Source organism: Podarcis raffonei, chromosome 2, assembly GCF_027172205.1.
Source record: "Podarcis raffonei isolate rPodRaf1 chromosome 2, rPodRaf1.pri, whole genome shotgun sequence".
Taxonomy (NCBI): Eukaryota; Metazoa; Chordata; class Lepidosauria; order Squamata; family Lacertidae; genus Podarcis; species Podarcis raffonei.
This window is the reverse complement of record NC_070603.1, coordinates 112,399,489-112,422,998: the sequence shown is the minus strand read 5'-3', so window position 1 is coordinate 112,422,998 and position 23,510 is coordinate 112,399,489. Positions and strand designations below refer to the sequence as shown.

Below are 23,510 nucleotides of genomic sequence, written 5' to 3'. Positions count from 1 at the left end.
ATCCTAAAGCTCAGCAAAAACAAAATGAAAAACAGGACTAATACAATTCTAGGCTACACCAACAGAAGCAAGAGTGTTGAGGTTGAAGGATATAACAGTACCACCAAACATGACTAGAGAAGCAGCTTTAGGTGGGCCAATGTGTGCACAGCTTAATGCCCTTGTTACAGCTCTCTGTGGCTCCGCACTGCTCAAAAAGATGATTTGGCATAAAATCCAGTTTATGCAAAGTCAGCAAATGCTCCCAAAGACCGCACAGCAGAATTCATAAGAGTTTAGATACCACTTCCAGGGCACTGTTCACGATGGCAGTCCCCCTCCTGGGTCCTGTATGTTCTTGTGAAACCCAGAATATGGCAACAACAACAAAAGTTTGGCTTCATTCATTGCACCCTCACTGGCACTTTTAACGTCTCTTTTTTTTAGTTGCCCTCTACACCCTCATTCCACTTGCAAATTTGCAGGTGCCCTTGTAGCAGAAAAGCAGCGTTAGGCAAAAACAGGCCACTTTAGTAGCAGCAGGATGCTAACAACTTTTTTTGAAGGGGGTGGAGACGGATCCCGAAAAGTAACATTCCACACTGCACCATTTTGTTGCTTCTCCCACAGGTCATATAATGAAACCGTTCATTTGCTCCCTGTTAACAGTGTCCTCATTTTGCTGCTTGGCCATCTCTGTAATATACATTCAAGGCACTATGATACCACTTTTATCAGTCATGGCTTTACCATCCTGGGAACTGTAGTTTGTTAAAGGTGCAGAGAGTTCTTGGGGGGGCTATCAATTCCCCTGAGAGCTACAATTCCCAGAGTTCCCTAGTAAGAGGGATTGGTTGCTAAAGCACTCTGGGAATTGTAGCTCTGGGAGAAGGAATAGGGGTTTCCTAACAACCCTCAACACCCACAATAAACTACAGTTCCCAAAATTCTTTTGGGGGGGAGCCATGACTATAAAAAGCAGCAGCATAATACTTTACATGTATAGTGCAGGTGGTGGGACGTGGGTGGCGCTGTGGGTTAAACCACAGAGCCTAGGACTTGCCGATCAGAAGGTTGGCGGTTCGAATCCCCGTGACGGAGTGAGCTCCCGTTGCTCGGTCCCTGCTCCTGCCCACCTAGCAGTTCGAAAGCATGTCAAAGTGCAAGTAGATAAATAGATACTGCTCCGGCGGGAAGGTGAACGGCGTTTCCGTGCACTGCTCTGGTTCGCCAGAAGTGGATTAGTTATGCTGGCCACATGACCCGGAAGCTGTACGCTGGCTCCCTCGGCCAACAAAGCGAGATGAGCGCCGCAACGCCAGAGTTGGTCACGGCTGGATCTAATGGTCAGGGGTCCCTTTACCTTATAGTGCAGGTGTGGCCTCTGTTTGCTAAAAGGGTTTGCCCAAGTGGCAAAATGAACTGAATTTTAAACTCTGCTGGTTTTATAAGGGCCCATCCCCAGATGGTAACGTTTATTACAGACCCTCCAAGTGTTCCTATTTTGAGAGGGACATCCCTGATTTAGAGAAGCCGTCCCGGTTTCTGATTTGATCCCGGAATGTCCTGCTTTTCCTTAGCACGTCCCTATTTTCATTGCAGAAATGTTGGAGGGTGTGGAGTTATCCGACCCCTGAGCCTTCTAAAGGCAATCCTATAGAAGGAAGTTTGTTTAATGTTTTATTATGTTTTTATATATGTTGGAAGCTGCCCAGAGTGGCTGGGGCAACCCAGTTAAGATGTGTGGGATATAAATAGTACAATTATAATTATGGAATGGGACGTCTTACTTTCATCGGAGAAATGTCGGAGGGTATGCTATCATTTCAAAACGTGGTAAATGTCGTACAGTGGTACCTCTGGATGCGAACCCGAGGTAGGACTGTACTTCGGAATTTGGTAGCATCTCCTCAATTCTGTCACCAGGAATAGAGTGTTGTTTTCCAGAAGCCCTCAGAGATGAGGAAAAAGGTAAATGTAAAGGGACCCCTGACCATTAGGTCCAGTTGTGGCCGACTCTGGGCTTGCGGCGCTCATCTCGTTTTATTGGCCGAGGGAGTCGGCGTACAGCTTCCGGGTCATGTGGCCAGCGTGACTAAGCCGCTTCTGGCGAACCAGAGCAGCGCACGGAAACGCCGTTTACCTTCCCACCGGAGCAGTACCTATTTATCTACTTGCACTTTGAGGTGCTTTTGAACTGCTAGGTTGGCAGAAGCAGGGACTGAGCAATGGGAGCTCACCCCGTCGTGGGGATTCGAACCGCCGACCTTCTGATCGGCAAGCCCTAGGCTCTGTGGTTTAACCCACAGTGCCACCCGCGAGGAAGACAGGCATAAATAATCCTAACTGACTGTGAGCCAGCCTTCCAGGCCCTCATTCTCCTCTCCCGCAAAGTCCCACATCCAGTTATACTGTGTCTGCCGGGAGCCGATTAAAATGTAGCTCTTTTCCGTTTGACTTTTCATAGAAAAGCCCAAGACACCACCACAGGGAGAGATAAAATTTCTCAGTGAATAATGCTTTCCTGTTCAGCGCAGTTCACCCTCTCGCTTCAGGAATTATCATTGTTATGAAATAAATGGCAGAGCACTGAACAATATGGAGTTTTGTTGGCTGAGGATACTGATAGGATTATTCGTCCTGAGGAGAGAGCACGGTAATAGATCTGTCTGTGAAGATCAAGAAGAAGGAGGATGGGTGGTGGTTGGGAGAAGATGTCATTCGGCCCGGAATGTTTGCTTCTCAAACACGGGTGTAATAGGCAGAATTATTTTATTTCTTTATCTATAGGAAATTTTTTGGTAAGTGAAAGGTTCGGCATGGGAAAACAGAGAACAGGACATGGATCTGTGTGGTTGAATAAAGTGATCAAAGAATCCTAGCATGGAGGGGTCTGCTGTTGCCAAGTCTGAAAGTGACTGAGAGGAAGGGCAGGGCAGGAATGTGAGGCTTTGGGGAATTATAGGGACAGAACTACCTAAATTTATTCATGTATGCGACTACAGCGGCAAGAATGTTACTTGCCCAAAATCTGAAAGAGGAAGAAGTCCCAGCGAAAGAAGGGCGGATACAAAAACTTGTGGAATATTCAGAAATGGCGAAACTCACCGGAAAAAATAAGAAATCAAGATAACAAACTTTTTAATAAAAGAATGGAAATGGTTTATTGAATATTTACAAATAGACAGATAAGAACATTGTCAGGATTATTGTAATAATCTGCAGTTTTATAAGAGTATATATTTAAAGTACAGTGGTACCTCGGGTTAAGTACTTAATTCGTTCCGGAGGTCCATTCTTAACCTGAAACTGTTCTTAACCTGAAGCACTACTTTAGCTAATGGGGCTTCCTGCTGCCGCCGCGCCGCTGGAGCACAATTTCTGCTCTCATCCTGAAGCAAAGTTCTTAACCCGAGGTACTATTTCTGGGTTAGCGGAGTCTGTAACCTGAAGCGTCTGTAACCTGAAGCATATGTAACCTGAGGTACCACTGTAGATGGATAAATAAGTTAAGATAATTTGCAATATGCAGAAAATATAAAATAAGGAACTGCAGAAAGAGGGGGGAAGGAAGTCGAGTTTTGAAACGTTAAAATGATTGTAAAAATATTGAAATGTATAAAATAGAAAATCATAAATGAAGGAATAAAGGAATAAAGGAATACGAGGCTCAAATAAACCAGACAGCCTAATCTCCAAAGCAAAGAATGAATCAAGAGGGCACAGAGTCACACCTCAATGGCAGAGCACCTACCTCGCATGCAGAACTTTCCAGCTTCAATCCCTGGACTCTCTGGGTAGGGCTGGGAAATAATCCTGTGTGAAATCCCAGACAGCTGCTGCCAGCCTGTGTAGACATTGCTAAGCCAGATGGACCATTGCCCTGTCTCAGTATAAGGTAGCTTCCTTCATTCCTTTGTGGGGGGCCTTGGAAGTGTGGGGTGAGGAGGGATGGGGCTTGGGCAGAGGAGACGTTAACACTTCCATTTCTCTTCTCCATCAGCTTTCGTCCCCGAGAGAATCGTCCGCGCTTCTGGGGAGCAGGCCACGCTTCCCTGCGAGTCCCTGAGCCCCGGGACCCGTTGGTTTTGGCTCCCTCTGAGTCCCAGGTGTGCCGAGGTCCATAGGGGTTACGTGGAAATAACCTGGAGCCTTACGGGAAATGAGGTGGCTCCTGTTCGGTTCGACAAGCGGCTGGCAAACCAGACATCAGGATCCCTGGTCCTCCGGAATCTGGTCATGAGCGATTCAGGCACCTACGTCTGCCGTTCGCCCGACGGCTCAGAGACTCGAACCATGCTGGACGTGACTGCAGGTATGTTTCTCAAATAATAAGAAGAGTTCGCCTTCTCTCTATAGTTGTTGTTTAGTCCTTTAGTCGTGTCCGACTCTTTGTGACCCCATGGACCAGAGCATGCCAGGCACTCCTGTCTTCCACTGCCTCTCATAGTTTGGTCAAACTCATGCTGGTAGCTTTGAGAACACTGTCCAACCATCTCGTCCTCTGTCGTCCCCTTCTCCTTGTGCTTTCCATCTTTCCCAACATCAGGGTCTTTTCCAGGGAGTCTTCTCTTCTCATGAAGTGGCCAAAGTATTGGAGCCTCAGCTTCAGGATCTGTCCTTCCAGTGAGCACTCAGGGCTGATTTCCTTCAGAATGGAGAGGTTTGATCTTCTTGCAGTCCATGGGACTCTCAAGAGTCTCCTCCAGCACCAGAATTCAAAAGCATCAATTCTTCGGCGATCAGCCTTCTTTATGGTCCAGCTCTCACTTCCATACATCACTACTGGGGAAACCATAGCTTTAACTATACAGACCTTCAAACAGAGGACCTCTTGAAACAGAAGCCGCGCCGGATTTACGTATAAGCTAAACAAGCTATAGCTTAGGGCCCCACTCTCTTGGGGGCCTCCAAAAAAATTAAAGGGAAAAAACCTGGATGTACATTTCCAAAATATAAGATAAAAGACATATAAAATAAAACCTACATACAGCAACAGTGTTTTGTGTTGTGTAGGCTCCTATGATGTAAGTAATGGGCCCCCCAATCATTTTAAGTTAGAGCTTAATATTTATTTCACTATTAATATACTTCTTCTTAATTGTATTTCACTATTAATATGTTGTTGTTTAGTCATTTAGTCGTGTCCGACTCTTTGTGACCCCCTGGACCAGAGCACGCCAAGCACTCCTGTCTTCCACTGCCTCCCGCAGTTTGGTCAAACTCATGCTGGTAGCTTCGAGAACACTGTCCAACCATCTTGTCCTCTGTCTTCCCCTTCTCCTTGTGCCCTCCATCTTTCCCAGCATCAGGGTCTTTTCCAGGGAGTCTTCTCTTCTCATGAGGTGGCCAAAGTATTGGAGCCTCAGCTTCACGATCTGTCACTATTAATATACTTCTTCTTAATTGTATTTCAGTTCACAATTACTTTGATAAAATGCATATTTTGTTATGTTCAAATGGCTTTAGATACCTATTAGGTCCATAAATTACCATATAGCATATATTCAACACAAAAAACAGCAACAATTTGTTGCTGACAAAGGACAACTGAACATATAAAGGGCCCTATTACCTTCAGTAGCTTAGGGCCTCATCAAACCTAAATCCAGCCCTGAATAGAAGACTGGCCTCTGTAACACAGAAGACAAGGCCACCTTGTTCTTGGCTTGCGACAGAATTACAGAATTGGAGAGTCACATATCCAACATACAACATAGAAACAAGATTCCAGAGAATCTCCTGGACTTCCCACCTCCCCTTTGTGGGTCCTACTGTCAATCATTACTCCTGCATCTTTTATAATAATCCAAATCTTTTACTTCTCCATTGTATCCAAAAATTCACCATTAAATTACAAGTGTTATTCCAAACCTATTAACGATTGTAATGGTTTACAATGGTTTTTAAGGTAAGTTTAAAAAAAATTCCTATTCCCTATTAAAATTTTGGTCTTCCCGATTTCTGATTCTTCCGGTCATTTTAGCCATTTCGGCATAATCCATCAACTTGATCTGCCATTCTTCTCTGGTAGGGACTTCATCTTCTTTCCATATCTGGGGATCTCTGCTCTTTTTATCCTCTCCTCACAGCAACTGCAAGCCAACCATCTTAAGCTGTAGGAAGGCAGCTAGAAGGGAAAAAATAGCACAATAAATGCAGCCACATCTAGGATATCTCCCACAAGTGCCCTCAGCCAAGTGATGCTGTTCGTCAGGCCAGGTGTGTTGGCACCCAGCACCCTTCCGACTCCTAGCACTGACCCTTGCCCTGGGATGGCTAGGGCTGGGAGTCATCATGTTCAACTCCTCACAGTTCTGTTCATTTACAGTGCTATGGCGCCACATTGAGAGTCATGGCTTCCCCCAAAAGGATTCTGGGAGCTGCAGTTTGTTAAGGGCTTGGGAGACCCCTGCTTCTCCTCAGGATATAAAGACTTACTTGAAAATAAAACCCCAAGGTGGTTGTCACCGATGGAAGCAAAGGCTCAGAAAAAGCTCAATATGGAGGCCAAATGGCCGAAATATTGGGAAATTCTGGAGCAAGAAGGAGACAAATTGAAATTGCAGAGTTTTGAGAAATTAAAAGACAAAGTGCAAGACTGGCTTCACTATTATCAAATAAGGGAAGCTTATAATTTGGACAAAAAAATTGGCTTCCAGGTGGAAAAATCAAAATTGGAAACAGAGCTGTTAGATCCCAAAACTAAGACACTTTCAAGAATGTATAACTTGCTGTTGAAATGGAATACGCAGGATGAAACGGTTAAATCTGCTATGATTAAATGGGCACAAGATCTTGGACATAACATTATGTTTGCTGACTGAGAACAGTTGTGGACCACAGGTATGAAATTTACGGCATGTAGTGCCTTAAGAGAGAATATTATGAAAATGATATACAGGTGGTACATGACACCAGTCAAGCTTGCAAAAATCTATCATTTGCCTGATAATAAATGTTGGAAATGTAAAGAAAATGAAGGTACATTCTTTCACCTTTGGTGGACGTGCCCAAAGATTAAGGCTTTCTGGGAGATGATCTATAATGAAATGAAAAAGGTATTTAAATATACCTTCTTGAAGAAACCAGAGGCCTTTCTCCTGGGCATAGTCGGCCAATTGGTGCCAAAGAAGGACAGAACTTTCTTTATGTATGCTACAACAGCAGCAAGAATACTTATTGCAAAGTATTGGAAGACACAAGATTTACTCACCCTGGAAGAGTGGCAGATGAAGGTGATGGATTATATGGAACTGGCGGAAATGACTGGCAGAATCCGAGACCAGGGAGAAGAGTCGGTGGAAGAAGATTGGAAGAAATTCAAAGACTATCTGCAGAAATATTGTAAAATTAATGAATGTTAAAATGATGTTGGATTGAAATTAAGTGGCATTAGCAACAAGGTTAATAAGAATATGTAAAAATGGACTGATAATGGATGAAAATATACAGTTATATATGTTAAGATATAGAGTTAAGCTAAATGAAAGAGGGTAAGGATTTGCTGAACTGACTATGTGAACGGGAATACAAAAAAGGGAGGAGTGAGGAAGTCAAGGAAACAAGTAAATGAGTTTAAAGATATGGAAAAAATGGATTTGTTTTTAACTTTTTCTATTCATTTCTTTTTTGTATTTTGTATTTTCTTTTTTTCATGTATTTTTGTATTTTTTGTATTGATTCTTTTCTTTTTTGTCTTTTTTTCTTATCCTGTTAACTTTTGCTTTTTGTAAAATATTAATAAATATCTCATAAAAAAAAAGAAACATAAGCCTACGAATATTGGGGGGGGCGGGGGGCTGACCAGAAAGTACCGTATTTTTCTGTGTATAAGACAATGCTTTTTGCTAAAAAAAATAATAGGCAAAAATTGGGTGTCATCTTATATACGGATAGTGAATGCAGAGGGGGGACGTGCAATTAATGGCAGCAGCAAGCAGGAGATGGGCAGCGGCGATTGGGTAGGTGATTATTGGCTGCGGCAAGGCCTGCTGGCAATTGGCTGCGGCAAGGTGTGCGATTGGCAGTGGCTGTGGCAAGCGATAGGCAGTGGCGGGCAGGTGGGTGAGTGATTGGAGGACGTGACCTCCCCCACCCCACCCCCCAAAAGCTAAACAACTTAATTTCTTAATTTGGGTTTTAAAAAAAAGAGGTCAACTTATACGTGGGGGCGTCTTATACACGGGAAAATACGGTACTTTGCTGAGGACCTCTTTGAACCTGGAGCTCGGCCTGCTAATTCGTCCCTTTTCCTCTTCTCTCCCCAGGCTGCCACAACAACGTCATTGTCACCTTCTGGTGGCTCAACGCCTCCTCTTTGTGGCTCAGCTGCCGTCACTGCCACTCGCCAGGCAACTTCAAGGAAAAGTCTTTTCGCTGGATGCTGAACTCAAAACCACTGGGCAACGAGCGCTGGTTCGAGAAGACCAATTACGGGTCCCTTGTCCAATTACTGTCCACCCGGCGGAAGGCTTGGGGGCGCTGGGAATGCCACTCTCTTGCCAATCACACTTGGGTCTCTGAAATTTGCTTGGAGCCACCCGTCCGAGAGAAGGGCGCAGGTGAATTTGAAATACTCTGTGCGGTTGTCCAGCTTACATCCAGCCTCTGCGTTAAAGCAAGTATGGAAAACCTATGGTCCTCCAGATGTTCTTTGACGACAACTCCTATCCTCCCCCCGCCATTGGCTGATGCTGGCTGGGGTTGATGGGAGTTGGAGTCCAAAAACATCTGGAAGGCCACAGGTTCCCCATCCTGGCTCTGAGGACTTGCGCAGAAAAGGAAGACTGCAGCAGGTACAGCTTTTTTCAACTCAGTGCCAAATGGATAGAAGATATCCCACCTAGTGCAATGCTATTTATTTCATTTGGTTTGATAAGATTCATATGCCACTTAATCAACAGGAACCTCTAAGCATTTTCTGTATAAAATAATACCTACCTAGCAAGTGCCCTGGTAAAACCAGGACATCCCATTTTCATGTAAGAGCACGGTGGCCATTCTGGATGCTGTGACCCCACACAATTTCATGCTGCAATCTCGCCCCAGAAAAAGCACTTTTGCGGTGGTACGATCTTTCACAGCTTTTGGAGAGCTCCATGCTCTCATGTGAGAGAGCACCCCCCCCAAAGCGTGTCTTTTGGGCTCCATGATCTTGTGTGCGTCATGTGCAGGAGCATGTCCAGGAAGATGCGGGTCCCAGTTTTGGGACCCAACGTATTGGAGGGCATGACAATATGAAATATCCATCTCCCTTTTCCTCACCCTACAACACCACTGTGAGTGACCTAGCTGCTCTCAGAAGTCTGTGGTCATACTATAGTTCTCAGCGCCATTTGTGGGCCATCAAGGGAATTGCAGCGTGATGACATACTTACATTTTTGTTATATGTGCAGCGATAAGCAGTGTTCAAACAAACACAAACACAATAAAATGGCATGCCATTGTCTCTGGGTCGGCTTGCCTAAATGAAAATACTTTCAGTTATGTGAATCTTGGACGCACAAGAGCCAGGCCTATAGCCCTGAGAAGGATTGTCTCCTACTATCCCTTGACAAAAGTGCTATTCTCAGCATCTTAGGGCTGGTATTCCACCATGAGGGATCAATTATGTTACAGAGGTTCAGGAGTGAGGACCAACCAAAGATATTTGCCAGAGCACTTGCAGAAGGTCCCATGTCCATAGGAGCATATGAAGCTGCCAGTGCAAAGTCATACTATTGGACCATCTAGCTCAGGATCGAGATTCTTGCATTGCAGGGGGTTGGACTAGATGACCCTCAGGGTCCCTTCCAACTCCACAGTTCTATGATTCTATGACTGCCTACGCTGCCTGGCCTTCTTGCTTCCAAGGAAGGCTGACAGGCAATTTTGAGGTTAGGGTGAAAAGCGCCGTTTGTTCCTCATTTCAAAACAACCTCCAAACCCTTCCCTGAAGGTTCCGCTTCTGCTGAGCTGCCTCCCTATTTGGTGTCATTTCTCTCGCCAAGTCCTGCCGCTGCCGTGACTACGGATGCTGCGCCTGCAGAAGCCGGTGGAATGAAGGGCACCAAAATCTGGATTTGGGCCTTGCTGTTCCTTGGTCTGGCTCTGGTCCTGGCTACTCTTGGAACAGCTGTGTGGATGTGGAAGAGGCAGCTAGCAGCCAGGTGAGTCAAAGGTGTTTTCCGTGGAGGGACTTGGCGGCGGTGAACGCAGTGCTGTCTGGTGTCTATGGAGCCTGGTAGGGCGGGAGACAGGGAGGTCAACAGTAGGTGGCGCCAAAGCCAACGACAGGAGGAGGCAACTCATTCTAGTTTAGTCCCCATCCTCCAAGGTCAACGCTGAGACTAAGGAGGAAGAAGCTGACAGCAGTGGTGGACCTTGGAGGTCTAAACTTTAAGCAATGTGGACTAAATTTGCTTCTGGAGCTCCTCCAGGATTAAGGGCCTTGAAGCTAAGCTTCATGAGTATCAGAGTAGATCTGCCCCTGGGGCTGATGGGAGTTGGAGTTCAACAATATCTGGAGAGCCATAGGTTCCCTCATCCCTGCAGCAGGCAGACCAGTGCTCTGACATTTTCATGCAAGACAGTTTTATATTCCTGCTCCACCGTGACACACATCTGGGCCTTCCTGTTAGTACCAGGCAGGGTTAAGATCAAAACAACCCCTTAGAGCCAGCAGATACAATGTATTATGCACTTGTATTATGATGGCATCATAGTGTGTCATTCTCAGTCCCCATCACGGGTAGCCATGGATAGGGAAACACACACTTTGTTGTTGTTATTTAGTCGTTTCCGACTCTTCGTGACCCCCTGGACCAGAGCACGCCAGGCACTCCTGTCTTCCACTGCCTCCCACAGCTTGGTCAAACTCATGCTGGTAGCTTTGAGAACACTGTCCAACCATCTCGTCCTCTGTCGTCCCCTTCTCCTTGTGCCCTCCATCTTTCCCAGCATCAGGGTCTTTTCCATGGAGTCTTCTCTTCTCATGAGGTGGCCAAAGTATTGGAGCCTCAGCTTCAGGATTTGTCCTTCCAGTGAGCACTCAGGGCTGATTTCCTTCAGAATGGATAGGTTTGATCTTCTTGCAGTCCATGGGACTCTCAAGAGTCTCCTCCAGCACCATAATTCAAAAGCATCAATTCTTTGGTGATCAGCCTTCTTTACGGTCCAGCTCTCACTTCCATACTCTCACACACACTTTATGAAGACTTAATGATCTATTTCTATAAACTGGTGCAGGAGAGATGGAGAATTTAGTTCAGAGTACCACTGTTGCTGACGTTGCCATGTCGACCATAAAATATATGTAGCCCTAAGACTCCTGCAATTTTCTTTCTAGGAAACAGAGAGGAGGGAAGGAGAGGACAGGTGAGGAATGAAGGAGAAGTTCTTCCTTTTGCCATTTAACGAAAGCTTCGTCTTCCAGACTGGTCAGTGGTCAGGGGTTGGTGGGAGATAATAATAATAATAATAATAATAATAATAATAATAATAATAATAATATATTATTTGTACCCTGCCCATCTGGCTGGGTCTCCCCAGCCACTCTGGGCGGCTTCCAAGAAAGATTAAAAATACATTAAAATGTCACACGTTAAAAACTTCCCTGAACAGGGCTGCCTTCAGATGTCTTCTAAATGTCAGGTAGTTGTTTATCTCTTTGACATCTGGTGGGAGGGCGTTCCACAGATGCACTCTAAGAATATCATGTTGGGAGAAGGCATCTTTCCTCATGAAATTCCCACGGCGGGGAGTTCCACACGTGGCCCAGAGAGATTGCCCTGATAAATGATTTCATGTTTGTTTCATCCCACTTGTCACGGCGATCCCAAGGCTGCACTTCTGCGATAAATCCAGCCAGAGTGAACGAGGAACTTTACCAGAGGAAGAGTCTGGATGAGGTAAATACTGGCTGGACATTCCTGGCGGAGCTCGGGGCTAGGATATACTGTATTTTTTGCTTTATAAGACTCACTTTTTCCCTCCTAAAAAGTAAGGGGAAATGTGTGTGCGTCTTATGGAGCGAATGCAGGCTGCGCAGCTATCCCAGAAGCCAGAACAGCAAGAGGGATTGCTGCTTTCACTGCGCAGCGATCCCTCTTGCTGTTCTGGCTTCTGAGATTCAGAATTTTTTTCTTCTTGTTTTTCTCCTCCAAAAACTAGGTGTGTCTTGTGGTCTGGTGCATCTTATAGAGCGAAAAATACGGTAACTCCCTGCACATTCAACTCCTTAAATCGCCCTTTCTCTTCCTGGTTTCTCCTCACAGGGACCTGCTTCCCTCCATTATGCACAACTGGAATATCCCCGAAGGAAATCCACCTCTGCTTGGGCTCAAGACAGCACCACGGTTTATGCGGTCATTGTCTGACGCCATCACTTCCGAGGCCCACACTTCGAACATTGGCAACCACAACTTCTACATCTCCTCTGCACAGTTCCTTTTGCTGCTTCCTCTCAATGCCTCCGGAAACAGTGAACAAGAGGTTCCCACATATGACTTTTGCTCCTCAGACTCCATGTCCCCAAAAGCCACCCCAGTCTCCTGCTTCCTTTAAACAGGCCTGCTTTTTGTTACCTTTTCTGCTGGCTGCCTCTCTCTCTCTCTGGTTGTGAGAGAGGGAAAAAGCACAACAACTTTGTTCAGATTTTCACTTTGGGCAATATGGCAACCCTATTTTAAAATATATTCAAAGCGCATTCTTGCCCCCTCAAAGAATTCTGGGCCTTGTAGCTTGTTAAAGCGGTGCTGGGAACTGCAACTCTGTGAGGGGTAAACTACAGCTCCCAGAATTCCTTGAGGGAATGATGGTGCTTCTAAGGTGTTTTAAATGTATAGTCCAGTGGTGGCAAACCTTGGCCCTCCAGACGTTTTGGAACTACAACTCCCATCATCCCTGACCACTGGTCCTGTTAGCTAGGGATGATGGGAGTTGTAGTTCCAAAACATCTGGAGTGCCAAGTTTTGCCACCACTGGTACAGTGTGTGTGCACCACACACACTGTCTCTCTCTCTCACACACACCTTTCCCATCAAATGTTTTCTCAAGATCTGCCTCTTCCTTAATCTCACAGAGTCAGGGCCAGATTTAGAGGCCCTAAGCACTGAAAATGTCGTGGTGCAGCCCGCCACGTCATTCAAAATGAAAACCATGCTAAACTGTAAAATAAACTTTTTTAAAAAAAGTAAAACATTGCAACACGTGACAGGATCTGATTTCCTCACGTTATTTCAATTTGTACCCGTAGGTGCCCCCTGGTTTAGGTAGAAATAAGTAATAAATAAAAAGAGAAGGGGACAAGGGTAAGTTGAAGGAAATCTAACAAAATTCTGATCCCCCCCCCCAATGACTACTTCAATTATTTTTTTAAAAAATCAAATGTCAAATTCTTTACAAATATATATTATTTTGTGCTTTCCTGGTGTCCTGAGCATGTGCTTAGCCGACCTGTTGGTTCATCCAGTACTACAGGAAGTCAAACTAGAGTTGAAATTAACTATCGCCAAACCCCCTACATCCATTTTCCTTCCATCAGCTGATAAGAATGGATGCAAGTTCCCAGTGGTGTGTTTTGTTTTTTAAAAAAAAAAATTAAAGGAAGAGTTCTTACACAAAGCAGCTGCATTAAAAAATAAAAAATTGCCCCTGCAAGCAAGGAAGGAAAGGAAGAAGCAGCCTTTTGTGCGATAAACTCCAAATCCTTGCTGGACTTAGAGCAGCAGTTATCATTATTACAGTGGTACCTCGGGCTACAAATGCTTTAGGTTACAGACTCCGCTAACCCAGAAATAGTACCTCAGGTTAAGAACTTTACCTCAGGATGAGAACAGAAATCGCGTGGTGGCAGCGGGAGGCCCCATTAGCTAAAGTGGTACCTCAGGTTAAGAACGGACCTCCAGAACAAATTAAGTTCTTAACCTGAAGTACCACTGTATTACTATTAGTGCTTTTCCCCATCAAGGGTACGCAATACCGGCCCCTCTTTTTTGTTGTTGCTAAAAAGTGTGGCACTTACTGTTAACAACTTCATGGTGCGTACCAGCACCTATATTTCTAGGGGGGAAAGCACTGATTACCATCATTATCATTACTTCTGCCATTTTGTGCTGAGCTGGAATATTGAGAAACTGGTATTATAAAATGAAAATCAAAGGTCACAGGAGACGGAATTGTATTGCAGTGTGCGTGGTTTCTAATATTTTGTAATCCAAAGGCAGGAAATTTCCTTTCAAACGGCTGCCACTCTTCCGCCTTCTCTGACCCCAATAGTTCACAGCTGCTAACACTTCCTGCTCATACTTCTTCAGACGGTGTCCTATCAAGCTTTCCTGGTATCCTGGGCTGTTAAAACGTTTGCAGAAATTCCTAAGTTCGTCAGAAGGAATTGTTTCTGTTCGCGATCCTTGAGATGCGCAGTGGCAGCAGCAACTAGCCAACCCTCTTGGTTAAGTTGCTCTTGGGTATTTCGGCGTATACGACGGCTGGCATCCCGTTATCCATCTTAGTCTGGCACCCTCCAGCCTCTCTGAACTCTAGAGCTGAGTATTCGATTCGATCGGCTGCCTGGATGGTATTGGGTAGGGAAAGAGAAAAGATAATAAACAGATAGTTTTAAGAACAGCCTGGCTAGATCAGACCAAAGACGCATCTTGTCCAGTATCCTTTTGACCACAAGGGTCAGCCGGGTGCCAGTGGGAAGCCTGCAAGCCGAACTTTCCATATTTATTTATTTAATATCCTACCTTTCCTCTGAGATCAAGTGACATGTACATGCATCTTTCCCGTCCCCAAAAAAACCCTGTGAGGTAATTTAGGCCAAAAGCATGAGGTTGGCCCAAACGGCTCAAGGTCACCCATGGAATGGTATATAAAGAAGTGTGAGATACAGTGATTAATGATAAATTCACGAGCGCTATCAAAGTACGAAGGGGAATATGGAAGAGAAATGACTTTGAGGAAATTGGGAAGATATTTGTGGAATTTGTAGAAAGGAGTCACACCATCTCAAGAAGTGGTTTGGGGTTTTTTGGGGGGAAAGTTGGATAGTTATGATAAATAATGGTCTCATTTTTATTTGTATTATTATTACTTTATTTTTAAAAAGTTCACCCAGTGAGCTTCATGACTTATCGGGGATTTGAACCCTGATCTCCTATGTCCAGTCTTTATTAAGCCTTTACCCATACCAGCCCCCAACTCCTATAACAATAGGATCAGGCCCCCGGTTATCCTCAGTAGGAACAGGAGAAGTTACCCAATTAGAAGTTACCTCCATATAGGTGGGGTCTTCCGTTCCAGGTTCTACTTCCATTCCAGGTTCTGCTTCTTCTCTTCTCTTTGAAGATCCTTCTGGTCCTGGGATCGAAAGAAGGGCATAAGACAGGGAGAGTGAAACCACAGCCTTGGGCGTTGGACTCCAACTCCCATCATCCTCATGCAACAATTGAAAAAGAGCCATAAGTAGGACAAAAGCCCTACAACTCACCATCTGGGTCCTTGCTCCCTTGCATCTCCTTCCCCTTCGTAGTCTCACTGGGGATTAAAAGAATGACAGAGAAATGCTTTCTGCGCATATGCTATTCACACTGTTCATTCGGACAGGAGAAATGTGCTGTGTTTGAGTGGGCATTTTGTATCACCAACAACAACACACTTCTGATAAGACACGGTAAATTGAGACTCTGTCCATACAGCTCCAACTTTGTGGCTTGGTTGTGCAGCTGTTGTTTCCAGAGCCTCGTGGAATGCTAGTTCAAGATTGGCTGGTTACATTTTAGATGCTTGAGCCGAGTCATGGCTTTCAGAGCATGTGGTGACAGGGCAGAGATCCTGAGTTAGTGTAAGTCCACAGCATCTGGTTGGAGACCAGGGGTTGTATCCAGGGGACCCATTGAAATCAATAAACCTAAGTCAGTTGCGTCCATTGCCTTCAATGGGTATATTCTATGTATGAGTAGCACTGGATATGACCCCAAGTTCCAAGGAGACCAAAGTTCTGGGGTGACAGAGCACATATTTATTGGACTCTGAGAGAGTGATAAAGTTGGTCACTTAACAGAGTTGGATTTTGAAAGGTAAAGGTAAAGGACCCCTGACAGTTAAGTCCAGCCGTGAATGACTTTGGGGTTGCGGCGCTCATCTCACTTTACTGGCCAAGGGAGCCGACGTTTGTCCGCAGACAGTTTTTCCAGGTCATGTGGCCAGGATGACTAAGCTGCTTCTGGCAAAACCAGACCTTCTGTTGACCTTCCTGCTGGAGCAGTACCTATTTATCTACTTGCACTTTTTGGCGTGCTTTCGAACTGCTAGGTTGGCAGGAGCTGGGACAGAACAACGGGAGCTCACCCCGTCACAGGGATTCAAACCGCGACCTTCCGACTGGCAAGCCCAAGGACCAATAGTGAGAAAAATTCCATCTCTGATGTAAATGAACTAGGGGGAAAAACCTCGGGATTTCTGAGAATGCTTCCACTTTAGTGCTAAATTTCCATTACATAAAAGCTATCCGTTTCAGTCCACTTGGGTCATTGCAAAAATAGAAAGATCAAACTTGGAATGTTGATTCAGAAATAAAACCAAGGATATTTGCCTATTCAGAAGTTCTTCTAAGGAGTATCAAACCTCAGCATCTCTAGGTGGCGCTGTTGGTCTGATTGTATCAGAATATAAATGTATGTTACAACTTCATGCTTGTGTGGAGACATATTGAATCCTTTCAGAAACCAGTATTTTGCAGGCGCAAACGGATGATTGCATGGACTGGAAACTCCAGTCTAAGTGACATACATAAAAAAACCACTCCAATTTCGGTACCTGATGCTGTGTGAGCGACGATTCCTGCAGATGAGGAATACGACAACTCCCACCAAGACGAGAGCAAGGAGTCCAGCTACGCAGCCCCCAATTATACGCGGGTCAGCCATATTCCCTACATCATTGGGGGTGGGGGGGTGGGAAACGACAACCAGCTTAGAAATGCAAACACCTCATTGGGCAGGAGGAAGATGGGGTGGGGCACCTTTACATACAAAGGGGACTCCCACCCAAAAATTCCCCTCCCCACCTGCCCTTTCTCCTGAATGCAAAGATTTATTTATTTATTTTCAAATGCTTTTTATTGACTTTTCTTTAACATAGACAAACAAAATAAATACTCTAAAATTCAGCAGTCATGTGTCCACTTGTTTTCTAAACGCTCTACCGCGTGCGGACTTCCCTCCCTCCCTCCAACAGGCTTTCATATTGAATTTTCTCTTTTTTTCGCAGATTCTTCGTAGCATCCTATACACATCACAAAATTAATTTTAATCCTACTACCGTCTTTAAACTTCTACAGTTATTACCACCTATATGCTCAACAAATTTACTCCATTCATTTTTGAACTTTGATTCCTCTTGCTGATGGATCTTGTGGGTCAGTTTTGCTAATTCTACATATTCAACCATTTTTGTCTGCCACTCCGCTAATGTTGGTATTTCCTGAGTTTTCCATTTTGGGGCTACTAAAATTCTGGCGGCAGTCATAGCATACATAAATAATCTCTGATCTGCTTTTATTATTCCATCCCCTATCAAAAATTTCTTTTTCAAAGCTGAGCAAAAACAACCCTTCGGCTTACTTCTGAGGTGTGTGGAGTCTTTGGTTCTCTGGGTGTTTAACTCCCCCTAATCCTGGCCATTGGCTATGCTTGCTAAGGCTGATGGGAGTTGTAGTTCAGATATACCTGGAGGGCCAAAGTCCCCCACCCCCCACCCCTGTTGTAAATGTATCTCCATGGTGGGAAAAGCAGCTCCTATTAATAATAATAAATAATATTTTTTTATTTATACCCTGTTCTTCCCAGTTCAGAAAACTGGGCTCAGGGCGGCTAACAACAAATTTAAAACACTTAATTGATGCAACAAAAAAACAGCATAAAATACAGTATAAAACGTGAATAACAATAAACTCAGAATTCAAAAATCAATTTAGGGGGGAAATCCATCCAATAAACATTAGATGATCACCCGGGCTAGCTGGCTAAATTAGTCCTACTTGGGCCAGCGAGGAGACCAGGGGAGAATTAGCTGTGGGATCCCAGAGCGGGCAATCTTCATAAAAAGGGGAGAGGGAGGGAAGGAAGGGGAATAAAATATCAGGCTAAGTTCAAATTGAAAGCCAGGCGGAATAGCTCTATCTTACAGGCCCAGCAGAAGGAACTTAAATCCTGCAGGGACCTAGTCTCATGGGACAGAGCATTCCACCAGTTCAGAGCCATCACTGAGAAGGCCCTGGCCCTGGTGGAGGATACTCTGACTTCCTTAAGGCCTGGAACCTCTAAACTATGGTTATTCATGGACCTTAAGTTCCGCTGCGGGGCATACCAGGAGAGTTGGTCCCATAAATATGAGGGCCCTAAGCTATTACAATACAGTAAGGTAATGCATCCTTTAAGGTACAAAAACCCTGTCTTTGTTTCTTGTTTTAAGTGGTGCCTTGTCATCTATGGGCTGTAGCAGACATGCATGTTCCTTGTATGATGGGGTGGTGATTTGTACGTATGAATAAGCCATCACAGATAAAAGATACAATAATAGGTCTCTTACACGGCCTCGGACCAGTATACCTGAAGGAGCGTCTCCACCCCCATCGTTCAGCCCGGGCACTGAGGTCCAGCTCCGAGGGCCTTCTGGTGGTTCCCTCACTGCGAGAAGTGAGGTCACAGGGAAGCAGGCACAGGGCCTTCTTGGTAATGGCACCCGCCCTGTGGAACGCCCTCCCATCAGATGTCAAAGAAATAAGTATCTGACATTTAGAAGACATCTGAATCTGAAAGCAGCACTGTTTAGGGAAGTTTTTAATGTTAGATATTTTATCGTGTTTTTAATATTCTGTTGGGAGCCCCCCAGAGTGGCTGGGGAAACCCAGCCAGATGGGCTGGGTATAAATAAATTATTATTATTATTATTAATTATTATTATTATTATTATTATTATTATTATTATTATTACAACATCACATCAACACTGAAAGGTCAAGCTTCTCAGTTGAGAGTCGGTCCACACATTCAGCTTGCAGCCATCAAGGAATGACTGAATGATGGAGTTAGAAGAAACCTTGGAATGAACACTTATGGAAGAACTGGGCCTGTTTATCGTAGCTAAAATGTCTACAAGCCTTTGCCAAACTCGACACTCACCTTCCAGATGAGGGTTTGGCTCAGATGGTGTGTCATCCTCCATTCTTGGATTTTCTAAATTGCCTTCCAAACAGTAGCCATTCTGACAGGCAGAACAGCTCCAGAGACCATAATAGCGGCTAGAAAAACGTTCTATTGTTATGACGTTCCTTAATACCAGGATATCTGTACTATTGTTGGAAACTGGCAGGCCATTTTGGGTCCATGTGATCTTCGTGTTGCCATCAGATTTATCCCTTCTCTGGTCCTTACAGGGATTACAGGAGAGGGTTACCGAACCATGGTGTCGAGGGGGTGTGGTAGAAGGTCTGACACGAATTCCATTTTCTTTATCTGACATAAATGAACGAATGGATAAGAACGATAAGGCCTGGGGAGCTAACGTCAGTTCTTCCCGTGACCGGATTTCCTCCTATGCTATTCCTCTAACAGAGACTACGGTTCTTTCATCCCAATTACCGTATTTTTCGCTCTATAAGACCCACCAGACCACAAGACACACCTAGTTTTTGGAGGAGGAAAACAAGGGGAAAAAATTCTGAATCTCAGAAGCCAGAACAGCAAGAGGGATCACTGCGCAGTGAAAGCAGCGATCCCTCTTGCTGTTCTGGCTTCTGGGATAGCTGCGCAGCCTGCATTCGCTCCATAAGACGCACACACATTTCCTCTTACTTTTTAGGAGGGAAAAAGTGAGTCTTATAGAGCAAAAATACGGTACTCTACAGTTCGAGGTCCTGATTGCATTTCCTTCCATGCCCCCATTGTGGCAGTGTTGGGAAAAAGAAAACAAATTAACATGACACTGGGGTGAGCAGAGAGGTTCAAATCTCTCTGTCCAGCACAATGTTCTGATGGTGTTACAAATTACTCTCCTCCTTGGACATCAGATAATTCATTTTGCCCCAGCCAACTCTGGGCAGCTTCCAACATATATAAAAACATTAAACATTTTTTTCAAAAAAACTTCCCCATGCAGGGCTGCCTTCGGATGTCTTCCAAAGGTTGTATAGTTACTTATTTCCTTGGCTCAGTGGGTCACATAACACCATACCCTCCAACATTTCTGTGATGAAAATAGGGACGTCCTAAGGAAAAATGGGACATTTCGTGATCAAATCAGAAACCAGGACGGCTTATGTAAATCCAGGACCGTCCCTGGAAAATAGGGAGACTTGGAGGGTCTGAAATCATCTGAGGCCATGTTGGACCCACACCACAAATTTAAAGCTTATTCCACTTTTAATGATTACTTACGGCTTCCCCAAAGGAATCCTGGGAACTGTCTTGGGTTCAGGGTGCTGGGCATTGTGGCTCTGGGAGGGGTCTCCTAACAAACCTCAGCACCTTTGACAAGTAACAGTTCCCAGGATTCTTTGAGAGAAGCCTTCTTGGTGGTGGCGCCCTCCCATCAGATATCAAGGAAATAAGCAACTATCTGACTTTTAGAAGACATCTGAAGGCAGCCCTGTTTAGGGAAGCATTTAATGTTTGATGTTTTACCGTGTTTTTAATATTCTGTTGGGAGCCGCCCAGAGTGGCTGGGGAAACTCAGCCAGATGGGCGAGGTATATATAATTTATTATTATTATTATTATTATTATTATTATTATTATTATTATTAACTGTTAAACCGGTATAACACTGCGTTTAATGTGGATTTGTCCTATGTGCATCTAAGCCCCATCCAGGGCCGGATTTAGGTTTGATGAGGCCCTAAGCTACTGAAGGTAATGGAGCTCTTTATGTGTCCAGCTGTTCTTTTTCTTTTTTGGTATATAATTTTTATTAGTTTTCTTTTCTAACAGCAAATATCAAAATCATTTCCAAACATACATTCTACATTCCCGCCCCCCCCCTTCCTGTTGATTTCCTTCCGCATCCCCTCTGGTTTGTTACATTAAATGATACAATCTGCTATTCCTTACCTGTCAAAATGTTATTAAAATGTTATTCTTCAGGCATTTTGTTAAGTAAAGTTGTGAATGTTTATTCAAATCCTGCTACCGAGTCCATTTCTTTCAGTTGTTTCTGCAGATAGTTCATTGGTAGGCAAACTAAGGCCCGGGGGCCGGATCCAGCCCAATCGCCTTCTAAATCCGGCCCGTGGACGGTCCTGGAATCAGTGTGTTTTTACATGAGTAGAATGGGTGCTTTTATTTAAAATGCACCTCTGGGTGATTTGTGGGGCATAGGAATTCGCTCATTTTCCCCCTTCAAAATATAGTCCGCCCCCCCCCCGCTGGGTCTGAGGGACAGTGGACCGGCCCCCTGCTGGAAAAGTTTGCTGACCCCTGAGATAGTTTATGAGAGGTTCCCATTCTGTTTAAAAAATCACTACTGTCTTTTTCATGGCACTTATCCGTTAGCTTTGCTGATGTCCTTTTTCAACAACAAATTGTCATTTTGTTGTTGTTGTTGTTGAATATATGCTATATGATCCTTTTGAATTCTGGTGCTGGAGGAGACTCTGGAGAGTCCCATGGACTGCAAGAAGATCAAACCTCTCCATTCTGAAGGAAATCAGCCCTGAGTGCTCACTGGAAGGACAGATCCTGAAAATGAGGCTCCAATACTTTGGCCACCTCATGAGAAGAGAAGACTCCCTGGAAAAGACCCTGATGTTGGGAAAGATGGAGGGCACAAGGAGAAGGGGACGACAGAGGACGAGATGGTTGGACAGTGTTCTTGAAGCTACCAGCATGAGTCTGACCAAACTGCGGGTGGCAGTGGAAGACAGGAGGGCCTAGCGTGGTCTGGTCCACGGGGTCACGAAGAGTCGGACATGACTAAACAACAACAATATGCTATATGGTAATTTATGGACCTAAGAGGTATCTAAAGCCATTTGCACATAACAAAATATGGATTTTATCAAAGTAATTGTTGAACTGAAATACAATTAAGAAGAAGTATATTATTAGTGAAATGGGGGGGGGGGGACGAGAGAGTGGAGCCCTAAGCTATAGCTTGTTAACTTATATGTAAATCCAGCACCCACACTGCTATGTAACCTCCCAGCATTTTTACCAGGCTCCACGGAGATGGAGATCTTTGATGAATTTCTGTTGCCGTTGAAACAGTAGAAAGTGCCCGAGTCGTTCATGTAGAGGCTTTTGAGGACGAGGACCAAGTTCCTCTCTCCCTTTTCTCCCTGCTTTTCTGCTCGCGATTGAAACCGCTCCAGCAGCACCTGGTCTTCTCCAACAGAACTTGTAGAGAATATTTCCTTCTTGCTTCTGTGTCTGAAGCCAGCACAGATGGGGTACTGCGGAATCCAGTACCAAGTCACTTTGGGCCCCTGAAGTTGGCAGGGAATTTTAACCTCTTCTCCAGCCTCCACTGAAAGCACTGGATCAGCTAAGGTGTCTCCTGCCTCGAAGTTTCCTCGCCCCTTCCTGGGAAGGGTTTGCAGCTTACCCCTGCGAGCATCTGTCATCAAAACAGCCAGGGCAGTTGCGGCCAGAATTAAGAAAGGAAAGGGCTTCATGGGGGAAAACGGAGAGGGGGGTTCTCCAACCGTGCCTTTCCGCAGCACGGCAGCTTCTGCTTCTCAAGAGGAACTGTGGCAAGAACGTGCAAGAGGGAGGCCGCAAAACTCGACAGCAGAGGGAATGAGAAAGAGGAAGGGCAGGACGGTGCTCTATGAGGAAACAGGACTCTAGGCTGCCAAAACAGACTGTGAGTGGATAGTGTAATTATACTGTTTGGCCACTAGGTGGCTCTGGATAAAATTGTATCTAGACCTGAGTCCAGGGCTTCTGGTGTCTGTTTTGTTCTTTTAGGAGAGGGGTGATCAAAATTCCTGAGTTGTATGTCCTCTTAAGTCTTCCGTGATAGCAGCTGGGTGTGTTTGTTTAAAAATGTTTTAAGATAACTGTAGTAATAATAATAATAATAATAATAATAATAATAATAATAATAATAATAATTTATTTATACCCCGCCCAGCCATTCTGGGCAGCTCCCAACAGAATTAAAAGCACAATAGAACATCACACAGAACATTGAATTATGGTGCTGGAGGAGACTCATAGAATCATAGAATCATAGAATCATAGAGTTGGAAGAGACCACAAGGGCCATCGAGTCCAACCCCCTGCCAAGCAGGAAACACCATCAGAGCACTCCTGCCATATGGTTGTCAAGCCTCTGCTTAAAGACCTCCAAAGAAGGAGACTCCACCACACTCCTTGGCAGCAAATTCCACTGTCGAACAGCTCTTACTGTCAGGAAGTTCTTCCTAATGTTTAGGTGGAATCTTCTTTCTTGTAGTTTGTATCCATTGCTCCGTGTCCGCTTCTCTGGAGCAGCAGAAAACAACCTTTCTCCCTCCTCTATGTGACATCCTTTTATATATTTGA

The 23,510-nt window shown here is 44.7% G+C and overlaps 2 protein-coding genes across 3 annotated transcripts; one reads left to right on the top strand and one right to left on the bottom strand.

Moving 5' to 3' along the window:
- The first annotated feature begins 2,380 nt into the window (after positions 1 to 2,380).
- Positions 2,381 to 13,255, top strand: LOC128409122 (uncharacterized). Of its 2 annotated transcripts, XM_053379358.1 has the most exons (5): positions 2,381 to 2,635; positions 3,983 to 4,294; positions 8,250 to 8,543; positions 11,804 to 11,871; positions 12,238 to 13,255. In XM_053379358.1, exons 1-5 carry the CDS (start codon positions 2,578 to 2,580, stop codon positions 12,337 to 12,339), a joined length of 834 nt encoding a protein of 277 aa, XP_053235333.1. In that variant the 5' UTR covers positions 2,381 to 2,577; the 3' UTR covers positions 12,340 to 13,255. The 2 variants fall into 2 exon arrangements, with proteins under 2 accessions (XP_053235333.1, XP_053235332.1); XM_053379357.1 differs by lacking the exons at positions 11,804 to 11,871; positions 12,238 to 13,255 and adding an exon at positions 9,921 to 10,381.
- An 875-nt stretch (positions 13,256 to 14,130) lies between these two features.
- On the bottom strand, positions 14,131 to 22,722 carry LOC128409097 (uncharacterized). Its single transcript, XM_053379311.1, has 6 exons — positions 22,177 to 22,722; positions 19,150 to 19,482; positions 16,784 to 16,898; positions 15,456 to 15,502; positions 15,240 to 15,325; positions 14,131 to 14,533 (listed from the first exon to the last, which is right to left on the bottom strand). The coding sequence occupies exons 1-6, from the start codon at positions 22,634 to 22,636 to the stop codon at positions 14,399 to 14,401; spliced, it is 1,176 nt and encodes a 391-aa protein (XP_053235286.1). The 5' UTR covers positions 22,637 to 22,722; the 3' UTR covers positions 14,131 to 14,398.
- Between the last annotated feature and the right edge of the window lie 788 nt (positions 22,723 to 23,510).